Source organism: Coptis chinensis, chromosome 5 (assembly GCF_015680905.1).
Source record: "Coptis chinensis isolate HL-2020 chromosome 5, ASM1568090v1, whole genome shotgun sequence".
Lineage (NCBI taxonomy): Eukaryota > Viridiplantae > Streptophyta > Magnoliopsida > Ranunculales > Ranunculaceae > Coptis > Coptis chinensis.
In genome coordinates this window covers 90,192,774-90,210,490 of record NC_141460.1, presented here as the reverse complement: position 1 = coordinate 90,210,490, position 17,717 = coordinate 90,192,774, and the positions used below count along the sequence as shown (strand labels likewise).

Sequence of the window (17,717 nt, the reverse complement as noted above, 5' to 3'; positions counted from 1 at the left end):
AAGTAGCTTCAATATTATCTTCGCCACAATGGATATTCTCACAAAACTTCTATTGTTAAACCTAGCAATAAAAAAAAGTCGATGAATTTTATCAAGGTTTGATGCTTTATTTTTATAGAAAGTGGTGCAAGAAATTTAAATGAGTAATTAATATAATTTTTAGAATAATTTAATATAACGACACCCGTTCGTAGGACACGTTCATGTGATAAATCTTTTCAAGTGAGAGTAGTGTATTCTTTGAGGATGTGGAAACAATCAATCTGTTTTAGAGATTTGTACACATTAGTACGTAAGCCGAGCGGTGATGATTTACTGCTAAATCACCATAAATCTAATAAAACTATTATACAAGCTAAATCGAGTTTAAGATAATTTTATCTGAAAATTACGGATTAATATCCTAAACCACAAAGTGAAGAGGCTATCTCAATTTGATCCCTTAGTTTCCAAGTACTTATACACCATAATCGCTGCTCATTTACGTATTTCGGCTTATTTTCAATAAAAATATATCCTGATTCGAAAATTTGCCGCTAACTCACTATAAATCTAAGAAAACTATTATACAAGTTATATCGAGTTTAAGATAATTCTATTTGAAAATTACGGATTAATATCCTAAGCCACAAAGTGAAAAGGCTATTCCTTAGTTTCCAAGTACTTATGCACTATAATCGCTGCTCATTAACGTATTTCGTTTATTTTTAATAAAAATCTATTCTAATTCGAAAATTTGCCACTAAATTACCATAAATCTAAGAAAACTATTATACAAGCTAGATCAAGTTTGAGATAATTATATTTGAAAATTATGGATTAATATCCAAAACCACAAAGTGAAGAGGCTATCTCAATTTGATCCCTTAGTTCCCAAGTACTTATGCACCATAATCGCTGCTCATTAACGTATTTTGGTTTATTTTCAATAAAAATATATTCTGATTCGAAAATTTGTATGTGACATTTTGTAAAGCCTTTTAAGCACACAAAATATTTAATAGATCCCGAGCGTATGCCCGGGTCCAAAATCTAGTATATATCTAACATTGAGTTCAAAGGATGCAGTCTGACTCTGCCTAACCCCTAACTAATTTCAAAGAGATTAGAGTATAAGACTAAATCCTAGAGCGTGCAGCGCTGGCCTTGAACAGGTCCTTGCAAACAGACCATCTTACTTGACGCAGTGAGAAACCGAAAATGTACAGTAGAACTTCAAACTACGGATTCAGAATTGTTGTGAATAGGACAATACGGAAACAACGTTACCACAACAAATAGATCAATTCTACACAAAGATCGATCCTACACACTAGACAAGACTTCAACACACTCCAAAGTAATCCCAACACTTCTCAATGTCAAAAAAATAAGCATATAAAGTAAAACAATTAATGCTAAAGAAGAACCAACCACAAGACAAGAATATATCGTGGTTCGGCAATTTGCCTACGTCCACACTGGCGAGATCCAAGCTTTACTAGATGTCCGGAGTAACAGATTACAAGAGCTCTCAATTCACTCACTAAGAATGAACACTCAACTCACTAAGAATTTCTCTCTTACAATTTCTCTCTTTCTATCTTTTGGTTAGGTTAGGTTTCTACAAAAAAAAACCTATATTTATACTATTTCAGAAAATTTCCTAAAAAGTCAAAATTCGTACTGAAAAACGGTGGAGCTCGGGTCGCTCTTAAGGACCTGGTGATTGCCAAAAGCATGAGCGCGGGTCTCGCCTTGTCCAGGCATAATTCGAGCGCGGGTCGCGCCCTTCACACCAAAGAGAAAAAACATCCTTTTTCTCTACAAGAATCAAACCATAAAAACCTTACCAAGTGACTAGCACAAGTAATTAGAGCTCATGGATTTCAAGAAATAAAGAAACATTATCTACCATGATTAATATGCATTTTGGATTACACCAGAGTGTATCCAATAAGCAAACAAATAAGCAGATCATATGAGGATGACATTTGCTAGTACTACTCACTCCAACAATGCTCCCTATATACCAGGTCAAAATAAGTGGCAACGGAGCCTCTTACAGCTTAAGTGCCTCTTCATGGTATAATTAACAAATTTATTTTAATTCAAAGGTCCATCTAACAAAACAAGAGGGATTACAGCATTCCCTGCATTCTGAGACTTTCCGAGATAGGCAAATTCAGACCTCCACATTCAGAGGCTTATAAAAACAAACAGCTCCTTAGACTTCTCACTATTCTGCCAATTTCAGATGTAGATTTTAGAATCCAACAAGGCTCTCAATGTACGTTCTTGGTTCAATACAGACCCCCATAGAAGTAGTAACTTCAAGATAAAACATAGTTCCACTATTTGCGTGATATAAAACTTCATAGTGGTTATCTATGCTCACTTTACTCAAACTGTTCTTAGGAAGAAAATTGCACAACTTAGAGTAAGCAATTCTTTGTTTAACTATCACCAGCTTGGTCCATGACTCTCTTAATCCATACCCCTTCATCACCCATCCCTCCAGATAACTTTCTTTGGACCTGTCATAACGAAGTAAACCAAGCATTCCTCCCAACTCTGCAATTTTTAGGAAACTGCTGTCTTTGTAGTCAGGTGGTGCCACCGTTCTAAACTCTTTACCACCAATGTCAAATGCTACCACTCTAGGATTCCACGAACAATGAGACTCGATCCAATGAAGGGAGTCGTTAAGGAGTACTCCTGATGCTCCATCGCCAGTTATACCAGTTATACAGGGACCGTCTTGGGTCTTTCTCCATGAATCCTTAGCCAGTGAGTAGACATAAGCAACCGAAAAATGAACAGTATTGTAATCACAATAGCTAACAACTCTTACCACCTCATAATCATTAGTACTTCGACAGTAACCAAAACCGTATTCCAAGTGAGGACGACTCGAAAAAGAGATTGGAGGATCTTCAGTGGGCGGACTAGGTAAGACTTTGTGATCTCTTGTAACAGGATTCCATAAGCATATGGTCTTGTTTTTATCATTGCATGTGAGGCATAGCAGTCCATTACAAGAGTAACACACTCGGATTTCCTTACTAGAACTCCCAAATGGATGCTCCATCCATCTCCACCGATCTACATTATCGTCAGATGAGAATGAGAATAGAGAACTGTCCTTACGCCTGTATATGTATTTAAGGTTTCCGTAATTCTCATTCTCCTTCGCACGATTCATGTGGATATTAACAAAAATTGGATCTCTTATTAAATTACACCATAATTTACAAACCTGTTTGAGTCGCAAGAGGGATCTTACCTCTAGTCTTGAGAATATTTCAAAATAGATTTCGTGTGGGAGGACGTTTGACATATTTTCTACGTTCTCTTTTCTTCTTTTGCTTCGCCTGATAAAGAATGACCAAGAGGGACTAACAGCACTCATAAAAAGCACAGTTATGAACTAATAATAAATTTATTTCAATTAGGAAACTAACTAAGAGTTTCATATATTAAGACAATAATTATACACTCTGAACTACTAATTTGATCTACTTAACCGACCCTCGAAAGAAAACTTACAAGGAATTTTGATAAACTAGGAAACCGGAAAATAAGGATTGAAGATAGGAAGATAATCAGGTTAACTTTGATTGGCAAACTTGTTCAAAAACTGATAACACATAAACATAATTGAGTGGAGATGTACATTATTGTCAAGAGCGAAAATCAACCCTATCAACTATAGAACGGAGAAATATATATACTTGTAGTTGGAGTGCGCCAGAATTCCTAATCAGCCAACAAATAGATAGAGATGTAAGATGACCTATGTGGCTATGTTGATTTCAATTCCTAGCACTCAGTCTAACCAGGCTCTCGATGCATGTTGAGTTCTCAATGCCTTGGACCTTAGGATAACTTCGAGTTCTTTCTTCTGGATCATACAGAAATAATCTTCTTGCTCTAGACTGCCACAGAAGCAAACGGGTGTCTGTTGAGCAAAATGGTTTCCAATCTCTATAACTATTGTTAAAAGTGAGCAGCATGGTCCATGACTCCCTCCCTCCCTCCGCAGTCCTTCCTGGTCCATACCTTGCCGTCATTTGCACTAGTGTGTACATGAAGCATACAAAGTTGCCCTTGAAATCCTGTTATCTTCATTAAACAGTGTGAAGTGGGGCACGTATGCTTGTCTGGAAGTCAAATGCAAGCATTAACCATCTCTTACAGTTATTGTTATATTTATCAGCTACCCAGCGAAGAGAACCACTTAGAGCAAGTCCAATGGGGGCTATATGGGCTGCTAAAGGCAAATATAGCACCCCAACCACAAAAATGTCATTCCAATGGGGCTGTTAAAAGGGTCTTAAATTTGGAAGGAGCCAAAAACCCAACCAAAGTTAAGACCTTCGCTAGCGGACGGCATAGTTTCTACCGTCGGTGTGTTAAATTTCGATAAACGGCAGAAACTGTGCCGTTCGTCCAAAAAAATTTCAAAAAATAATGGATGGACAGCAAACTATGCTGTACGTATCATTTAGCACTTCAAAACATAAAATGCGATTGGATTGGTTTTTTTATTTTGGGGAGGCAAATTTGGCTGGGCAAGCTAAAAGGCCTATGCGGCACTTTTAGCAACCCAATTTAACACCTCTCCATTGGACTTGCTCTTACAAGCTCCCCTAATGCGCCACCACAGATCATGTATGGAATGTCTGGGATTCTTCTCCAAGAATCCTTGCTTAGCGAATAAACACTGACCACAGAACTGAAAGTTGAGTTTTCGTTGTTGATGGATTCCAAATGTATAAATCGTTACGGTGCTCGGTGCATAACAGTCCATTACAAGAACCCAAAATAGTGTCTTGAATCTTCAGTAGATCGAGGATGATCGATCTCTATGACGTGACCATCAGATTCTTCAAGGTCTAATGTGTATAGGTGGCCAAGCATGAGTTTAGTTTTAAGATTTTTGTTTTGTTTCGGGACGCACCTGAATCGGGCCAGAGGTTTGATGGGTAGCCTTGAGAGTATATCAAACATCATATCACGTGGCAATATACCTGACTTGAATTCTTCTTTTTCATGTCCCGTTTTCCGCTTGGCCGCGTTAAAAGCCATGATTGAAAGAAGGATACTGAAAACAATGATTGAGAACGTTCAATAGATGGTTTCTGTTTGTCAAAAGAGTCAATGCCTTAGGAGTCCTTTTTGACAAGGTAAGATTTGTTTATCTAGATATTATCAGAGAACCCTAACTTGTATCATGCCATTTGGACCCCGTTATGTCCTTCTTGTGTTCCATGCAATTTGGAATTGTGCAATATTCAATTTGAAACTGATTTTCAGGTTATCTACAATCTTGTGAAGAATGAATCACAACAAATTCCTATGGACATCAAAGCCATTGTTTTGGATATACAAGATTTGCTTGCTGAAAATTCCACTTCTAAACTCTACTGGACATATCGGGAAAACTTACCCAATACACTCACATATACAATTGGGTGTTACCTCTATTTGGTGTGATAGGCCACCTAAGTCTGTAAATAGTCTTTTGTTAAATGAGTCGGCTGCTACTTGTACTTTTCGTACCTTTTGGTAAGTGAATAAATAGAACGCATTTTACCAAAAAAAAAAAATGTCCTCTTGTGTTCCATTCACACGTACATACTATGGACTAATTCGGTTATTTTAACTTTTAACTAAACAAACTAACGTTTTTAATTGAAACTGGATATTTAATTTGTTGGTCAACTATTTTCTAGTAAAAGATGGAACCACTGAACCAGGGGGTGCGATCAACCCGAAGATTTAAGAAACCTCTAGGTTCCTGGTTCTGTTCCTCTCTGTCGTACCATGAATTCCACAATTACATGTATATGGTGACTGAAGCCTGACGGTACATTCAGCAGTACAGTTCCACAACAACAATATGGGTTATTGTCTCTACTGCATCATTGAATGTGATGGACTCAGTTACTGAATTTAACAACAATCACATATATCTTCGGCATTGTGTTACTTCTACTAAGATGGATGAGTGAAGGATACAGGAAAAAGCTGGAAAAGAAAACGGCTATAATCCTTAAACCTGTTCTGTCCATTAAAAAAAGTACTGTTATATATGCCTATTGCAACTGTAGATTATTGAATCCAACAAGGCTCTCAATGTACATTCTTGCGTCACTAAAACCTGCAAAGCTTATGCATTCACTGTAACTCATAATTCCTCTTTTAGGGTCATATGAAAGTACATGTCGGCCATCAGTGCTCACATTAATCAAATTATTCATAGTATCACATAATGCAGTGAAGTAATAAATACCTTGGTTCACTATGAACAACTTAGTCCAGGAATCTCCTACTCCATAATCCTGCATCACCCATCCCTCTAGATATGTTCCTGTCCATTTGTCATAACGAAGTAAACCAAGTTTTCCTCCTAACTTTCCGATTTCCAGGAAACTGCAGTCACCATAGCCAGGCTGTGGCACCACTCTAAACTCTTTACCGCCAATGTCGAACGCTACCACTCTAGGATTGCACGAACAATGAGACTCGATCCAATTAAGGGATTCATTAACGAGAACCCCTGATGTTCCATCCCCAGTTATACAGGGGCCGCCTTGGATTCTTCTCCATAAACCATTGGCTAGTGAGTAAACATAAGCAACTAAGTAATGATCAAAATCGCAATAGTTAACAACCTTTACAACCTCGTAATTATTAGTACTATGACAGTAACCAAAACCATATTCTATGTGAAGACGACCCCAAACAGGAGGATCTACAGTTGGGGAACTTGGCAAGACTTTGTAATCTCCTGTAGCAGGATTCCATAAACATATGGTTTCTTTTTCAGCATTGGATATGAGGCATAGCAGTCCATTACAAGAATTACAAACTTGGATTTCATTATGAGAAGTCTTGAATGGATGATTCACTGCTTGTAGTCTGTAATCATCAGGATGGGATGAGTTTGAGTATAGTCTATTCCCTTTTAGTCTAACCATATATTTAAGACTATCGTTGTTCTCCTTCGCACGATTCATGTGGACATCAACAAAAAAAGGATCCCTAATCAAATCGAACCATGATTTGCATACGCATTTGAATCGCCCAAGGGTTCTTACAGGTAGTCTTGAGAGTATTTCAAAAATAATTTCGTGTGGGAGGACACCTTTTCTTCTTTTGCTTTGCCTGATAGAGGATGACATCTTTTCTCCTTTCTCTTTTCTTTCAAGATTTATTTGTGATAGAGTATTTAAGGGCAAGCCTCCCATAAATTATCGAAGGCCCGGGAGTAGCCCAAGCCTAGGAACTAGGAAGGGGGTTTAGAAATAGTTTATTAGGATTTGAGATCCGCAGATAAGGAAGACCGATTATTAGGAAATTTTATGAGGAGGAGAAACAAGAGGAAAAAGGAGAAAAATAAGTATTCTCTTTTTTTAACCTCAAATAGTTTTGCATATGAGGTCACTATGGATTTTAGTAAGGCCTTCTATCAATTACTATCAACTCAAAACTCAAAACTCAAAACTCAAAACAAATTTTGATAACATCTTCAAATGTATTGATCTTTTCTAAGAATAATCTATATTGTGGGGAGAACATCTCCACCAAATATCAGCTTCTAATTCATTTTTTTCATAGTGGAGTTCTTTTAGAATTCGTATAAGTAGAGTTCGGCAGTATTAAACAATTATGAACATAAAACTAGTCAATTGGTAATCTTATCATGTACACCCAGTCCATAAGGAATCTGCAGTCCGCTCTATCGACTAGCTTGGTGATTTAGAAATACGCAGGTTTCCAGTTTTCCTCTCATTTTGTGACAATCATAGTGAATGCATGCACCTAGTCTATGGTCAGAATATTGCAGCACTCTTAACCATTGTAATGAGTACAACCTTGTAACTTGTTAAAACCTGACTGTAACCCCTCAAAATGGTGACCTGCTAATTTCCTGTACACACTAGTTATTAAATTTACAGAAACATGGAGCATTACCTATAAGCCATCGTCGTTCATTTAAGATTAAATTTACAGAAACATAGAGCATTACCTATAAGCCATCGTCGTTCATTTAAGACTTGCAAGAATCCAAGTTTTGTGATCATCCTCTAGTATTGGACAGTGTTTCTCAAAGATCTGGTGGGGATTCCTAGTTTGATAGGTGATTGGGTTACATCTTTCAGTTTCGTGAGAGCGTCACACATACACAAGTATGGATGTGACCAAACTAGTACTACTAGGCATTCCGCACGCAGCTGTTAATACATGATAGCACAGAAACATGTCAGTTGTGAACAACGTCAGGCCTTTTGGTACACTACGGAATGGATACTGAATTAACCGCTCAAAACTGACACGTTACAGCTACAGAAACAAGTAATCTGAATGCCGTCATGAACCAAGCTTTAAAACTACAATTATAAGTCGTGGAAGTGATCAAGTTCCTTATTAAGGTTTTACAACACTGATTTGAAATGGAAGAAGGGACTACTCTCTCTTGTTGTAGTTGGTACAACATTTAGGGTCTGAGTATGTGTAAAGTTGACAACAATCAAACTTTGATGGTCTCATTACATAGCATCCACAGTGCTTGAGACCTAGGCATCCTGTTGCTCTTCACTTACAACCACCTCTGTGAGCGTTTCCGTTGCAGATTGGGATTCTCGTTTCAGTTCCGACTCAAATTCTTTGGCTGCCTGCACGTGCGTGTCAATAAACAGTTCTACTATTAAGCAGTTTCTTAGCTTGTAGCCTGGAAGGGAGCTACTACAATCTTTAAAATTCATATATTAGTTATAACAGGATAAGATACTTAGATTTATACTAGAAGGTACCTAAATTGCCATTGATATTACATCACCGATCACAAAATGTGGGGTTAGCCGTAGAGGGAAAAGAATCAATGTAAAGCTAGAAGAACAAAAGCAGAACTAAAGAGCAATTGAACCAAGATTTTTAAGACCAATAACGTCATGTGCATTACACAACACATAACACGTAATATTAACTTCAAAAGAAACTAAAACAAACACATCATGATGTAATTAGTCTGATCCAGTGTAAATCCAATAAGCGCTTAAGATTGTGTAGGAATACGCAATAATGATGTTAATCTACAAATCACATTACTCCTACTTGAGTACTTTACTGTTAGGAAACCCTTTATGTTTATACAGGCTATACTGAGAAGCAAATACCACACATTTGATTTTTTAACAATTTACTGTGCCACAATAACCTAGCCCCCAAACTGCTCACTAAGAGAACCAGTATTTAAATTACAGTAGTATAACACACCAATGACTACTTAGTCCATAGAAATGTCATCTGGAGTCTTCAGCTTATTGCATTGGAAAGGCTCAAAGTGCAAACTACATAGGCTCTGCAAAATCAGGGTAGATTAACTTGTCCAAGCTATTTCTTAGTCAGTGTACATGATTTAGATGTCAAAAGTAATGGCAAAACAACTAGTTTTTATTTTTTATTTTATTTTATTTTTATTGGTAAGCTTGTTTTAAATGTGATCAGTAACTCTTTGATACTGGCGGGGTCCGAGCCCCAGACCTTTGGTATCATCACCCAAAGGTTTTACCGACTTTACAATACATGAACCAAAAACAAATTGGCTTGGTTTATGCTAAATGTTCAGCAAATCGGTTCATCTGATAGTCAGAACTTGGATCAATCATACATTCATACAAATAAACTAGTGTCAGTATTCCTATAGTCTTAGCACATTTATCTCGCTCAATCGAATATCTTATATATAAAGCCGATACTGGATTTTTCAATTAGTTCCCGTATTCCCGGTTTTAAACCAAAGTTTTTAATCCAAACGGTACTGGAAAGTTGGATAGCCACTTTTTTTTTCTTCGTTGAAAGGGTTTGAAAGGGTAAATAGGTAATTTAAAGTATTCCCAGGACTATTAAATTCAATGTCTTCAGCGAACAGAGACACCGTTTCGGGGTTTCCAAATGAGAAAAAAAAATGTCCGATCTTCTCCATTCTTGACATTAATTGTCTATTCTTAGATTTTAAAAAAAAAAAAATAATCTTCACGAAACAAACAAACCGTTTCGTCGATATTCCCCAATTAAGTTCCTTGTTACCCGAAAGTTCTTGTCTACAAAAACTCCCGACGAACATAAATCAAACACTGTTTTCCATATTCAGAATCAAAGGTAGGACTTTCTTCTTCGTTTTCTAATAATCTTTTTCATTTGATCATCTTTTTGTAAATTTAAGTCTGCAATTTTCCTACAATTAGAACAATTGCTTCGGGGATTGTTTCAGTTCTTTTCGTTTAAAATTTTAAGGTACGTTCTTCTATCCCCTTTTGATATTTTTGGGATCTCAATTCGTTGATTTTGAGAAGATGTTTGATGGGGAGATACTTAGTAGAATCGGTCAATTAAATTCTTGGACCCAAATTTCGCGAAACCGACACACCGTTTGGCCAATATTCCCAATTAAAACCCGTTAAGTTCCTTTTCTTCTCCCAAAAAAAAAAAAGAAGAAAAAAATACAACAACACTATGTACTTTAATGAATCTTTTTTTGAGTTTTACGGTATCCATCATTGGACTCAACTATTCTCCTAGAGCGCGCGAAGCAAACTTGGTGAAGAACAACAGAGTATAGTTTAGATAGTGAAGCGTATCATTTTCTCATCTCTATTTTCTGTTTTTCCATTTCGTTTTGGTTCATGGAAATTTCATTGTTTGATAAATTACCTCTTATATAAGATATGCCTTATCTTTATTTAATTTTTCGCACGAGTTGAAGTGTGAAGAGGAACAAAATAGTTGTCTTCTTTTCTTACAAATTTTTTGAACAAGGTATGTTTCTGAACATTTAAGTATTTTTATCTAGAAACCCTCACTACCATATGGTGAGTTTTGGTGATTTTTTTAGATATACCAAACGGGGAGACATTATACCATTTTACATGTTGTATAGTTTCGACACCAATCTGTTTTTTTTGTTGACTAAACCAGGCTTATTATATGATTTGTTGTGTTTGTGCATCTTCTTAGAAGAACTCATTTTGGGAGAGTTTCCTAGAAACAAGGTTAATAGTAGACAGTCATGGTTAGCTTTTTGTCCACCCTTTTATGTTTAGTTACAATTGAGTTTTGAGGCTTCACAAAACAAGATTGTTTAGTATCAATCAGTTTGCGCTTCACAAAATCGGTTTGAGGCTTTCGTATTTTTGCTTCGCTTTTTTTGGGGTGTAATGGCTTTGTCAAACACAGGTCGCTGTTAGGACTGTTTAATTACAATAGTGTCATTCAAAATGGGATTCTGGACAGTCGATCATAAATTTGCAAGTAATGATGTGATCCTCTTACTCTTTGCTTCTGCCTCACCTTCGTCTTTGCTATGTCCTGGTAAGTACTACTATATCTCTGTCTTCTTTTTTCTTCTCTTAGTTGTTATTTATACTGACAAATGTCGCAAGTTTTCTGTTACATAGAATGTCTTATAAGATAAAGAAATAAAAACTGGTAGAAGGCACGTTTAATTACAATGGTGTTCAAAATTTGCAAACGCTCATCTCCGAAATCCATTTCACAGAGTTTGTAGTTTAATAAAAGTCCACATAGCATTTTCCTTTCACATTTCCCTTTCAAAATTTTATGTAGTATCAAGGCACGCTCATGTGCATTAGTTTGATGGTATTAGTCATTGTACTAGAGTGATAGCAGTCATTGTAAAGTTGCACAGCTTGCCTTTCTATTCGTATGTAGACGGGCGCTAGCCAATGGCTTTACCTTTTAATACGTAGCCTATTTAACTTTTTCTTCCTTTATGGCCCTTCACTTTTAAGTTTATATATTGTCCACACTAAATTGTTCTCTAATTTACTGTATATAGTATACTGTCGTGCTTGGTTTCCCTACACAAGGTTGTGATTTATTTGTTTTTTCCGAAAAATGGCAGCCAATGGAAATGCGGTTTTTTGGTTCATCTTCTTAAATAGAACTGAAAATATATAGAAGTTCTCATTATATAGGCACATTATAGGTTCAAATTGTTTAGTGGCAATAATTGTTTTGTTGACTGAACCCGGCTTATTATATGATTTTCTCAACACTGAAATTTGTTGTGTTTGCGCACTCTCTTACAATAACTCATTATATACCACTAGCGCACATTCATTTTGTTTACACTTAATTTTAGGATACTTAGTCATTAGGATTTGTTTGCAACATATGAATTGAGTGTTTCCTAGAAACAGGGTTAATAGTATACATTCATGCTTAACTTTTTGTCCGTCTTTTTCTTTTTTAGTGATTTTCCACACAAGATTTGTCTGTATTTCTGTGCAGGGGCCAAGATTTATGTCATGTGGAAAAACAGGGCCTTGGTGTCGTGTGTCATTTACTGTTTGCATTATCATCATCCTTGAATAAATTATCCCCGTGCTCACAGATTAAACGCATATGCACTTTACCAAATTTCAACATTAGGCTATAAACACAAGCGATCGAGTTTTAGATGTGCCTGGCAATCACATAAATTTAGGTTACAAGTTCTCACAAGCATTTAGGCTTGGTTTTTAATGCATTGTTACATTAATTGATTGATTGTGCTATTTACAGATAATCACAATCTCAACATGCATGCAAGAAAACCACTTTGATGCACAAGGGCAGCAAGGAAAAGCACTGGGTTTCATAGATGTGCTAGGTGTTCTGTTACATGCAGTTTATGGTGGGAACGATTACTTTAGGATTGTTTTCGTTCCCAATTTTCCTTTTCAGATCAGAAGGTACGGTCTTCTATGCCCTTATAAAAAAAATCGGACATATAGTATTTGTTTTGGTTCCCAACTTTCTAATCGTCACATCCCTGGATGTATTGCTAAAATTTGAAAACCTTTACTTGATTATATGACACACTTTTATTTATTTTTTACTATTATTATCAGCTGTGGATATTCTAATCCAATGCATTTTTTATTGATCCACATAAATGACATGTTATGAAGAAATTATTGCTCCAATGACAATGGTACTTTTATAAGTCAACGGCCAATTGAACATTGATAACATTTCCTAATCAGAATATGGAGATTCGTAATTCTTGCTTCTTAAGGGTTTTTTTTTCCTTTTCATTATTTATCATGCACTGATTTATGAAATGATTATGTGATGTTTATGTTATTTGCTATGCATTCGATGATGAGGGTTTACAATGATTGCATAACATCTCCGATATTTATGATTTTGTTTCCATTTGCTTCCTAACAAATGAATAGGGCTATTCGATATATTTTTCTCACAATGAGTTATGTATAGTGAATATAAGCCAAGTATTAACGTGTGATGATACGGATCGGAACAAAAGTATCTCAGTAGAATCAAGGCTTGAAAGGATTCTAAATTGTGTTTACCATGGATTGTGTTAAGTGTAAAGCGAATCCCTAATATTTTGGCCTTCGTAGAATGTGTTAATTGATTGTCAACTTTTTCATATGCATTTAGCTATCGCATAATGTTGGTTTAATATACTGTAACTTTAATTTGGTGTAACCTACAGTTTCATCGTAAATCTGTTTGTTTATAATGTGCCGATATTATCTTTTCAGTTTAGAATATCAGTGGTTTTGTTACTGATTATATTTTTCAGGCCTAGACAATGTTGCTTAATTCCGTTCCGTCAAGGTCAGATGATGCTCAGTAGGAGAGGCAAGCGCAGTTCTGTTTCCATTCATCATGGGATATCTGGCCCCAGGAGGCGGAGTTAGAAGAGGGAGGAGAGGGCTCTCTTCGTTCGCAACTTGAGGAAAGGTTTTCTCATTAGCTGGACCGGAAGAGCATGGAAGAGCTAAGCGCTGTTACAGTCTCTGGTGCCCGGGGGTGAGGCAACTCATCCTTGGCTATCGATTATCCCGGATTAGAAGTCGCCATTGAAGAAGGCACGTTAACTACATGGTTCTGGTGTCTTCTTCCTTTCTTTTATATGGCCATTCTTTGTAGATGGAATCCTTAGTTTCGCCTTCCGTTCTAATCTACGCTGCAGATGTTCAGGTAACATAAACGCCTTACTTTCACTCAATAAAGTCTATTTATTCATTTGATTCTTGTTCTGTGTGAAATCAGAGGTGTGAAATGCGGAAGTTGGGATGCTTCTAATTCTGATGAAGCAGGGGACACGGATAGGACTCGTCTCGGGTAAGTTTCAAGATCCTAGGATTAGAAATCAACAAAGGTGCATAGTATAGATCTCCTAGCAATTCTCAGAATTCGAAATTTTGGCTATATGGAAGAAAAGACCTAGAGCCAGAGAAACCGACGTTTCACACTCCTCATTGGTAGGACGCCCTCCGCCCCTTCGGTTCGGGGTGGACCTCTGAAAAGTGGAAGCCTCCCCTGCTGTCCCTCCCCCCGTCTCGCTTGTGATAGTTTGAGTCTTCCTTTCACGAAATCTTATCAGTTCTTTCACTGTAGGTGTAGGAAGAAAGCTGAAGAAGGAAAGACATCAATCAATCATAGTGGGAAGCGCCGCCTCTTTCAGACCCTCACTATTACGAGACCAGACCTTACCTACGCTGTTGGTGTAGTGAGACATCAGTTCCTCATGAGACATCAATCAATCATAGTATAGTATTGGGAAGAAGCCAAGTGTTACAACCAAGAGCATCAAGGTCAATATTGAATACCTTCAATTCGTCTCATTGTTGTACTTCTTTGGAGCTTCCATTTGTTATTGCTTAATTAGTTGTTTACTGCCACTTTACTTATGTACTAGCAATCCTCCATTAAATGGAAACAGGATGTGGAGTACTTTTTCAAATGTATTTAATGTTAGCGTGAAAAATCTAAAATTATGTTGGCCAGGGATAAAACTCACATTGCCATGTAGTACTTTTGAATAATTTTGTCTGTACTTATATTTTGTCCCTCATAACATCAGTTGCTTTGTCTATATTTTCTATTACAGCATTCATATTTATTGGCAAACAAAAATAATACTTACAACTCAAAAAATGTATTGGACTACAAAGTAATTTTCTTTTTCTTTAACAGAGATCATTCTTCCCAGAGAGAATAAACAGTTAACCATCTTCACAAGACGTGCAACGCACGTGCCCATTTACTAGTTAAACTAAATAGTAAAACTAAATTTCATGCCCATATTGTTTGCAAACTGGCCTTACTCTATTCCACACCAAAATCGCACCCTCCATCAATGATTTATCATTGTCTTTCAGTATTTGAATCAATTAAATGTTTCAAGTTTGAATCTTCAATCATCATCACCACTCACATTCCATTTCTAATACTCCCCAGTCCCCACTCACTCCAATTCAATCAAATTTTGATACTTCCATTCATTTCAAACTAAAATCTTATTGGCCAAAGATCTAAACACTAGAAACTAAAAAAATAAAATAATAAAATAAATGAATATAAGAAACTTATTTTAACAAACCTGTTGAAAGCTTTTAACAGTTTGACCAATACTTTTCCCAAGCTCAGGTACCATCTTTGGACCAAACAGTAAAGTAGTAACTCCAGCTATCACAGCAATCTCCGGAACACCAAGACCAAACATGGATCTACAGTTAAATCCATTTCTTTCAGCTCTAGCTCTTTTTAAACTCAAGCAATTCTTCTTGCTTTTCTTCAACAGATCATTTGACACATTGTTAAAGTAAAGAGAGTTGGCTGAAGCTAAAGATGTTGGTAATGATGTTTTTGAGATTAAATGGAGAGATCTAGTTGTCGCAGAAATCTCCATGTTTGGTTTTCTGGTGTTCCAAGTCTTTCAAGCTCCCAACTAGTTTTCATTTTTAGTGGCTGTCTGGTTGACTTTATATTCAAAGTTTAAAACACGTGTGTTTTGTCACTTGAGTTGTCAAGTGTGTGATTCACGTGTGATATATAGCAGGATGGAAAACCTTTTTTTTATATACCCCATAACCCTAGAAAAGAAGACTCCATCTTACAAGTTGCGTACCACGTTACTCCTCTTTTTACTTTTTTTTTTTTTTTTTTTGCATTGCCATTACCAGTTGACTATAAGACCAAGTGGAAGAGGATGTCTAACTTTTTTCCACCAGAGATCGTTGAAATCATACTGTTATCGCTACCAGTGCCGTCTCTTGCAAGATTCAGGCTTGTGTCGAAATCATGGTATGCTTTAATTTCAGGTCCTACTTTTATCAGCAAGCATAAAAATTATAGACTCCTGAATTTATCCACGAGGACGTATACAATGAATAAGGATTTAGTGATTCATCCACCGTTTAAGGTAAACGCAGAACAAAATCGTATTGATATTCTGGGTTGTTGTAACGGTCTGCTTTGCATATCCATCAATTATAACTATAAGTTTTGGAGTAGTGTATGCATATGGAATGCAAGGAGACTTTAAGAATACTTGATGATTCGAGTATTAAAGGGTCTGGCTTCGGTTATAATGCAACTCTTCATGATTATGAAATTGTACTTTTTGCATCTGAGAAATTCAAAACATACTCACTGAGCAAGAAATCATGGAGAGTCAAAACAATAAATGAGGACTATTACGATGATTTTAGAATAGGTGGAACTGGTATATCTGCATTGGCTGAGACTTTACTATAGTACAGATGTCGTAGCTTGATATGGCTGGTGAAAACATTCGAAAGGTGCCAACGCCTGACTATGCTGGTGGCTATGACTGTACAATACTTTCAGCATTGGACGGATTTCTTTGCGTGTTTTGCAGATATCCCTGTGGCATTGTGGCATGGGTGATGAAAGATTATGGTTTGAATGTGTCCTGGGCCAAGTCGTTCTGCATCATACCCCCACTAATAACCAAGACACTATCACCTCCGCCTGGGATAAATGGCACATGTATAGTATACGAACCACAGAATGAACTGCTGATTTTGTACGACGTAAATTGCCAAACTATACAGACTCTCCCCACAAAAGATATGCCAAAATGCTTGTTTGTTTAAAGAAACAAACAGACCACAACCTTCAATGGAGACCGCTTTCTCTGATGCTAAGGTATATATCTGAAATCGAACAACTGATCGATACATGGTAGAAATAGACGAAAAGAGACAGGTACTAGAGCAAGAAGAGGATTGTGTTAATAGGAAGCTGGTATTGAAGATAGTTATTCAAACAGAGGATTCTTTCTGTTAGAGTGAGACCATGCGTTGGCAATATTTTGGTAATTATTTTTTCACATGTTGAGGTTTTAGCTAGACAGCTAGTAAAATTTGCAATAGTTGGGGATTTACATATTGCATTCAAAAGAGATTTCTTATTTCTCTCGATGTTTCACATTTTAATTAAATTTTACTAATCCTTGTCTTCCTAATTAGTTAATATAGTGTGTTAGCGTTGAGTGATCATTCACGACTCTCTTTTGGTTTGTGTTATCTTCAGATAATTATGACACTGAAAAATATCGAATTGAATTCAGGCTATGTTTTCTAGCTATAGGGCATATAGGCCATAACAGATAGATTTTAGAGTTTTAGGCAGAGGACAAACATTTTTTAGATACCTGACAGCACTCTCTCCTTCATCTACAATACAATCCTACATACAATTCTAAAGATTACTTCTTATCAGGTAGCTTCGAATTTTTACCAATTCAAGTCTTCTTTCAAATTCTTCAATTCCTTATCATAATCAATTTTTTTGGTATTCGTTACTACCGGACCCCATATTGTGATTATTACAAATATGTCATTAGCCCTAAAAGTTGTTTTGTGTTGGGCACCTCCCAAACC

The 17,717-nt window shown here is 36.5% G+C and overlaps 3 protein-coding genes and 1 long non-coding RNA gene across 5 annotated transcripts; 1 reads left to right on the top strand and 3 right to left on the bottom strand.

Annotated features, from left to right (window-relative positions):
- Positions 1–2,245: 2,245 nt before the first annotated feature.
- On the bottom strand, positions 2,246–3,184 carry LOC147499939 (F-box/kelch-repeat protein At3g06240-like). Its single transcript, XM_086563571.1, has one exon. The coding sequence runs from the start codon at positions 3,182–3,184 to the stop codon at positions 2,246–2,248; it is 939 nt and encodes a 312-aa protein (XP_086419697.1).
- Positions 3,185–6,080: 2,896 nt separating this feature from the next.
- Positions 6,081–6,965, bottom strand: LOC147499938 (F-box/kelch-repeat protein At3g06240-like). The gene has a single exon (XM_086563570.1). The coding sequence runs from the start codon at positions 6,963–6,965 to the stop codon at positions 6,081–6,083; it is 885 nt and encodes a 294-aa protein (XP_086419696.1).
- A 1,396-nt stretch (positions 6,966–8,361) lies between these two features.
- LOC147499936 (sec-independent protein translocase protein TATA, chloroplastic-like) lies at positions 8,362–15,824 on the bottom strand. Its single transcript, XM_086561681.1, has 2 exons — positions 15,410–15,824; positions 8,362–8,663 (listed from the first exon to the last, which is right to left on the bottom strand). The coding sequence occupies exons 1-2, from the start codon at positions 15,716–15,718 to the stop codon at positions 8,565–8,567; spliced, it is 408 nt and encodes a 135-aa protein (XP_086417807.1). The 5' UTR covers positions 15,719–15,824; the 3' UTR covers positions 8,362–8,564.
- LOC147499937 (uncharacterized) lies at positions 8,670–15,766 on the top strand. 2 transcript variants are annotated; one of them, XR_015196137.1, is made up of 3 exons: positions 8,670–14,004; positions 14,077–14,148; positions 14,425–15,766. It is a non-coding gene; the product is annotated as an uncharacterized LOC147499937 (long non-coding RNA). The 2 variants fall into 2 exon arrangements; XR_015196136.1 differs by having other exon boundaries at positions 8,670–14,148.
- Positions 15,825–17,717: the final 1,893 nt, after the last annotated feature.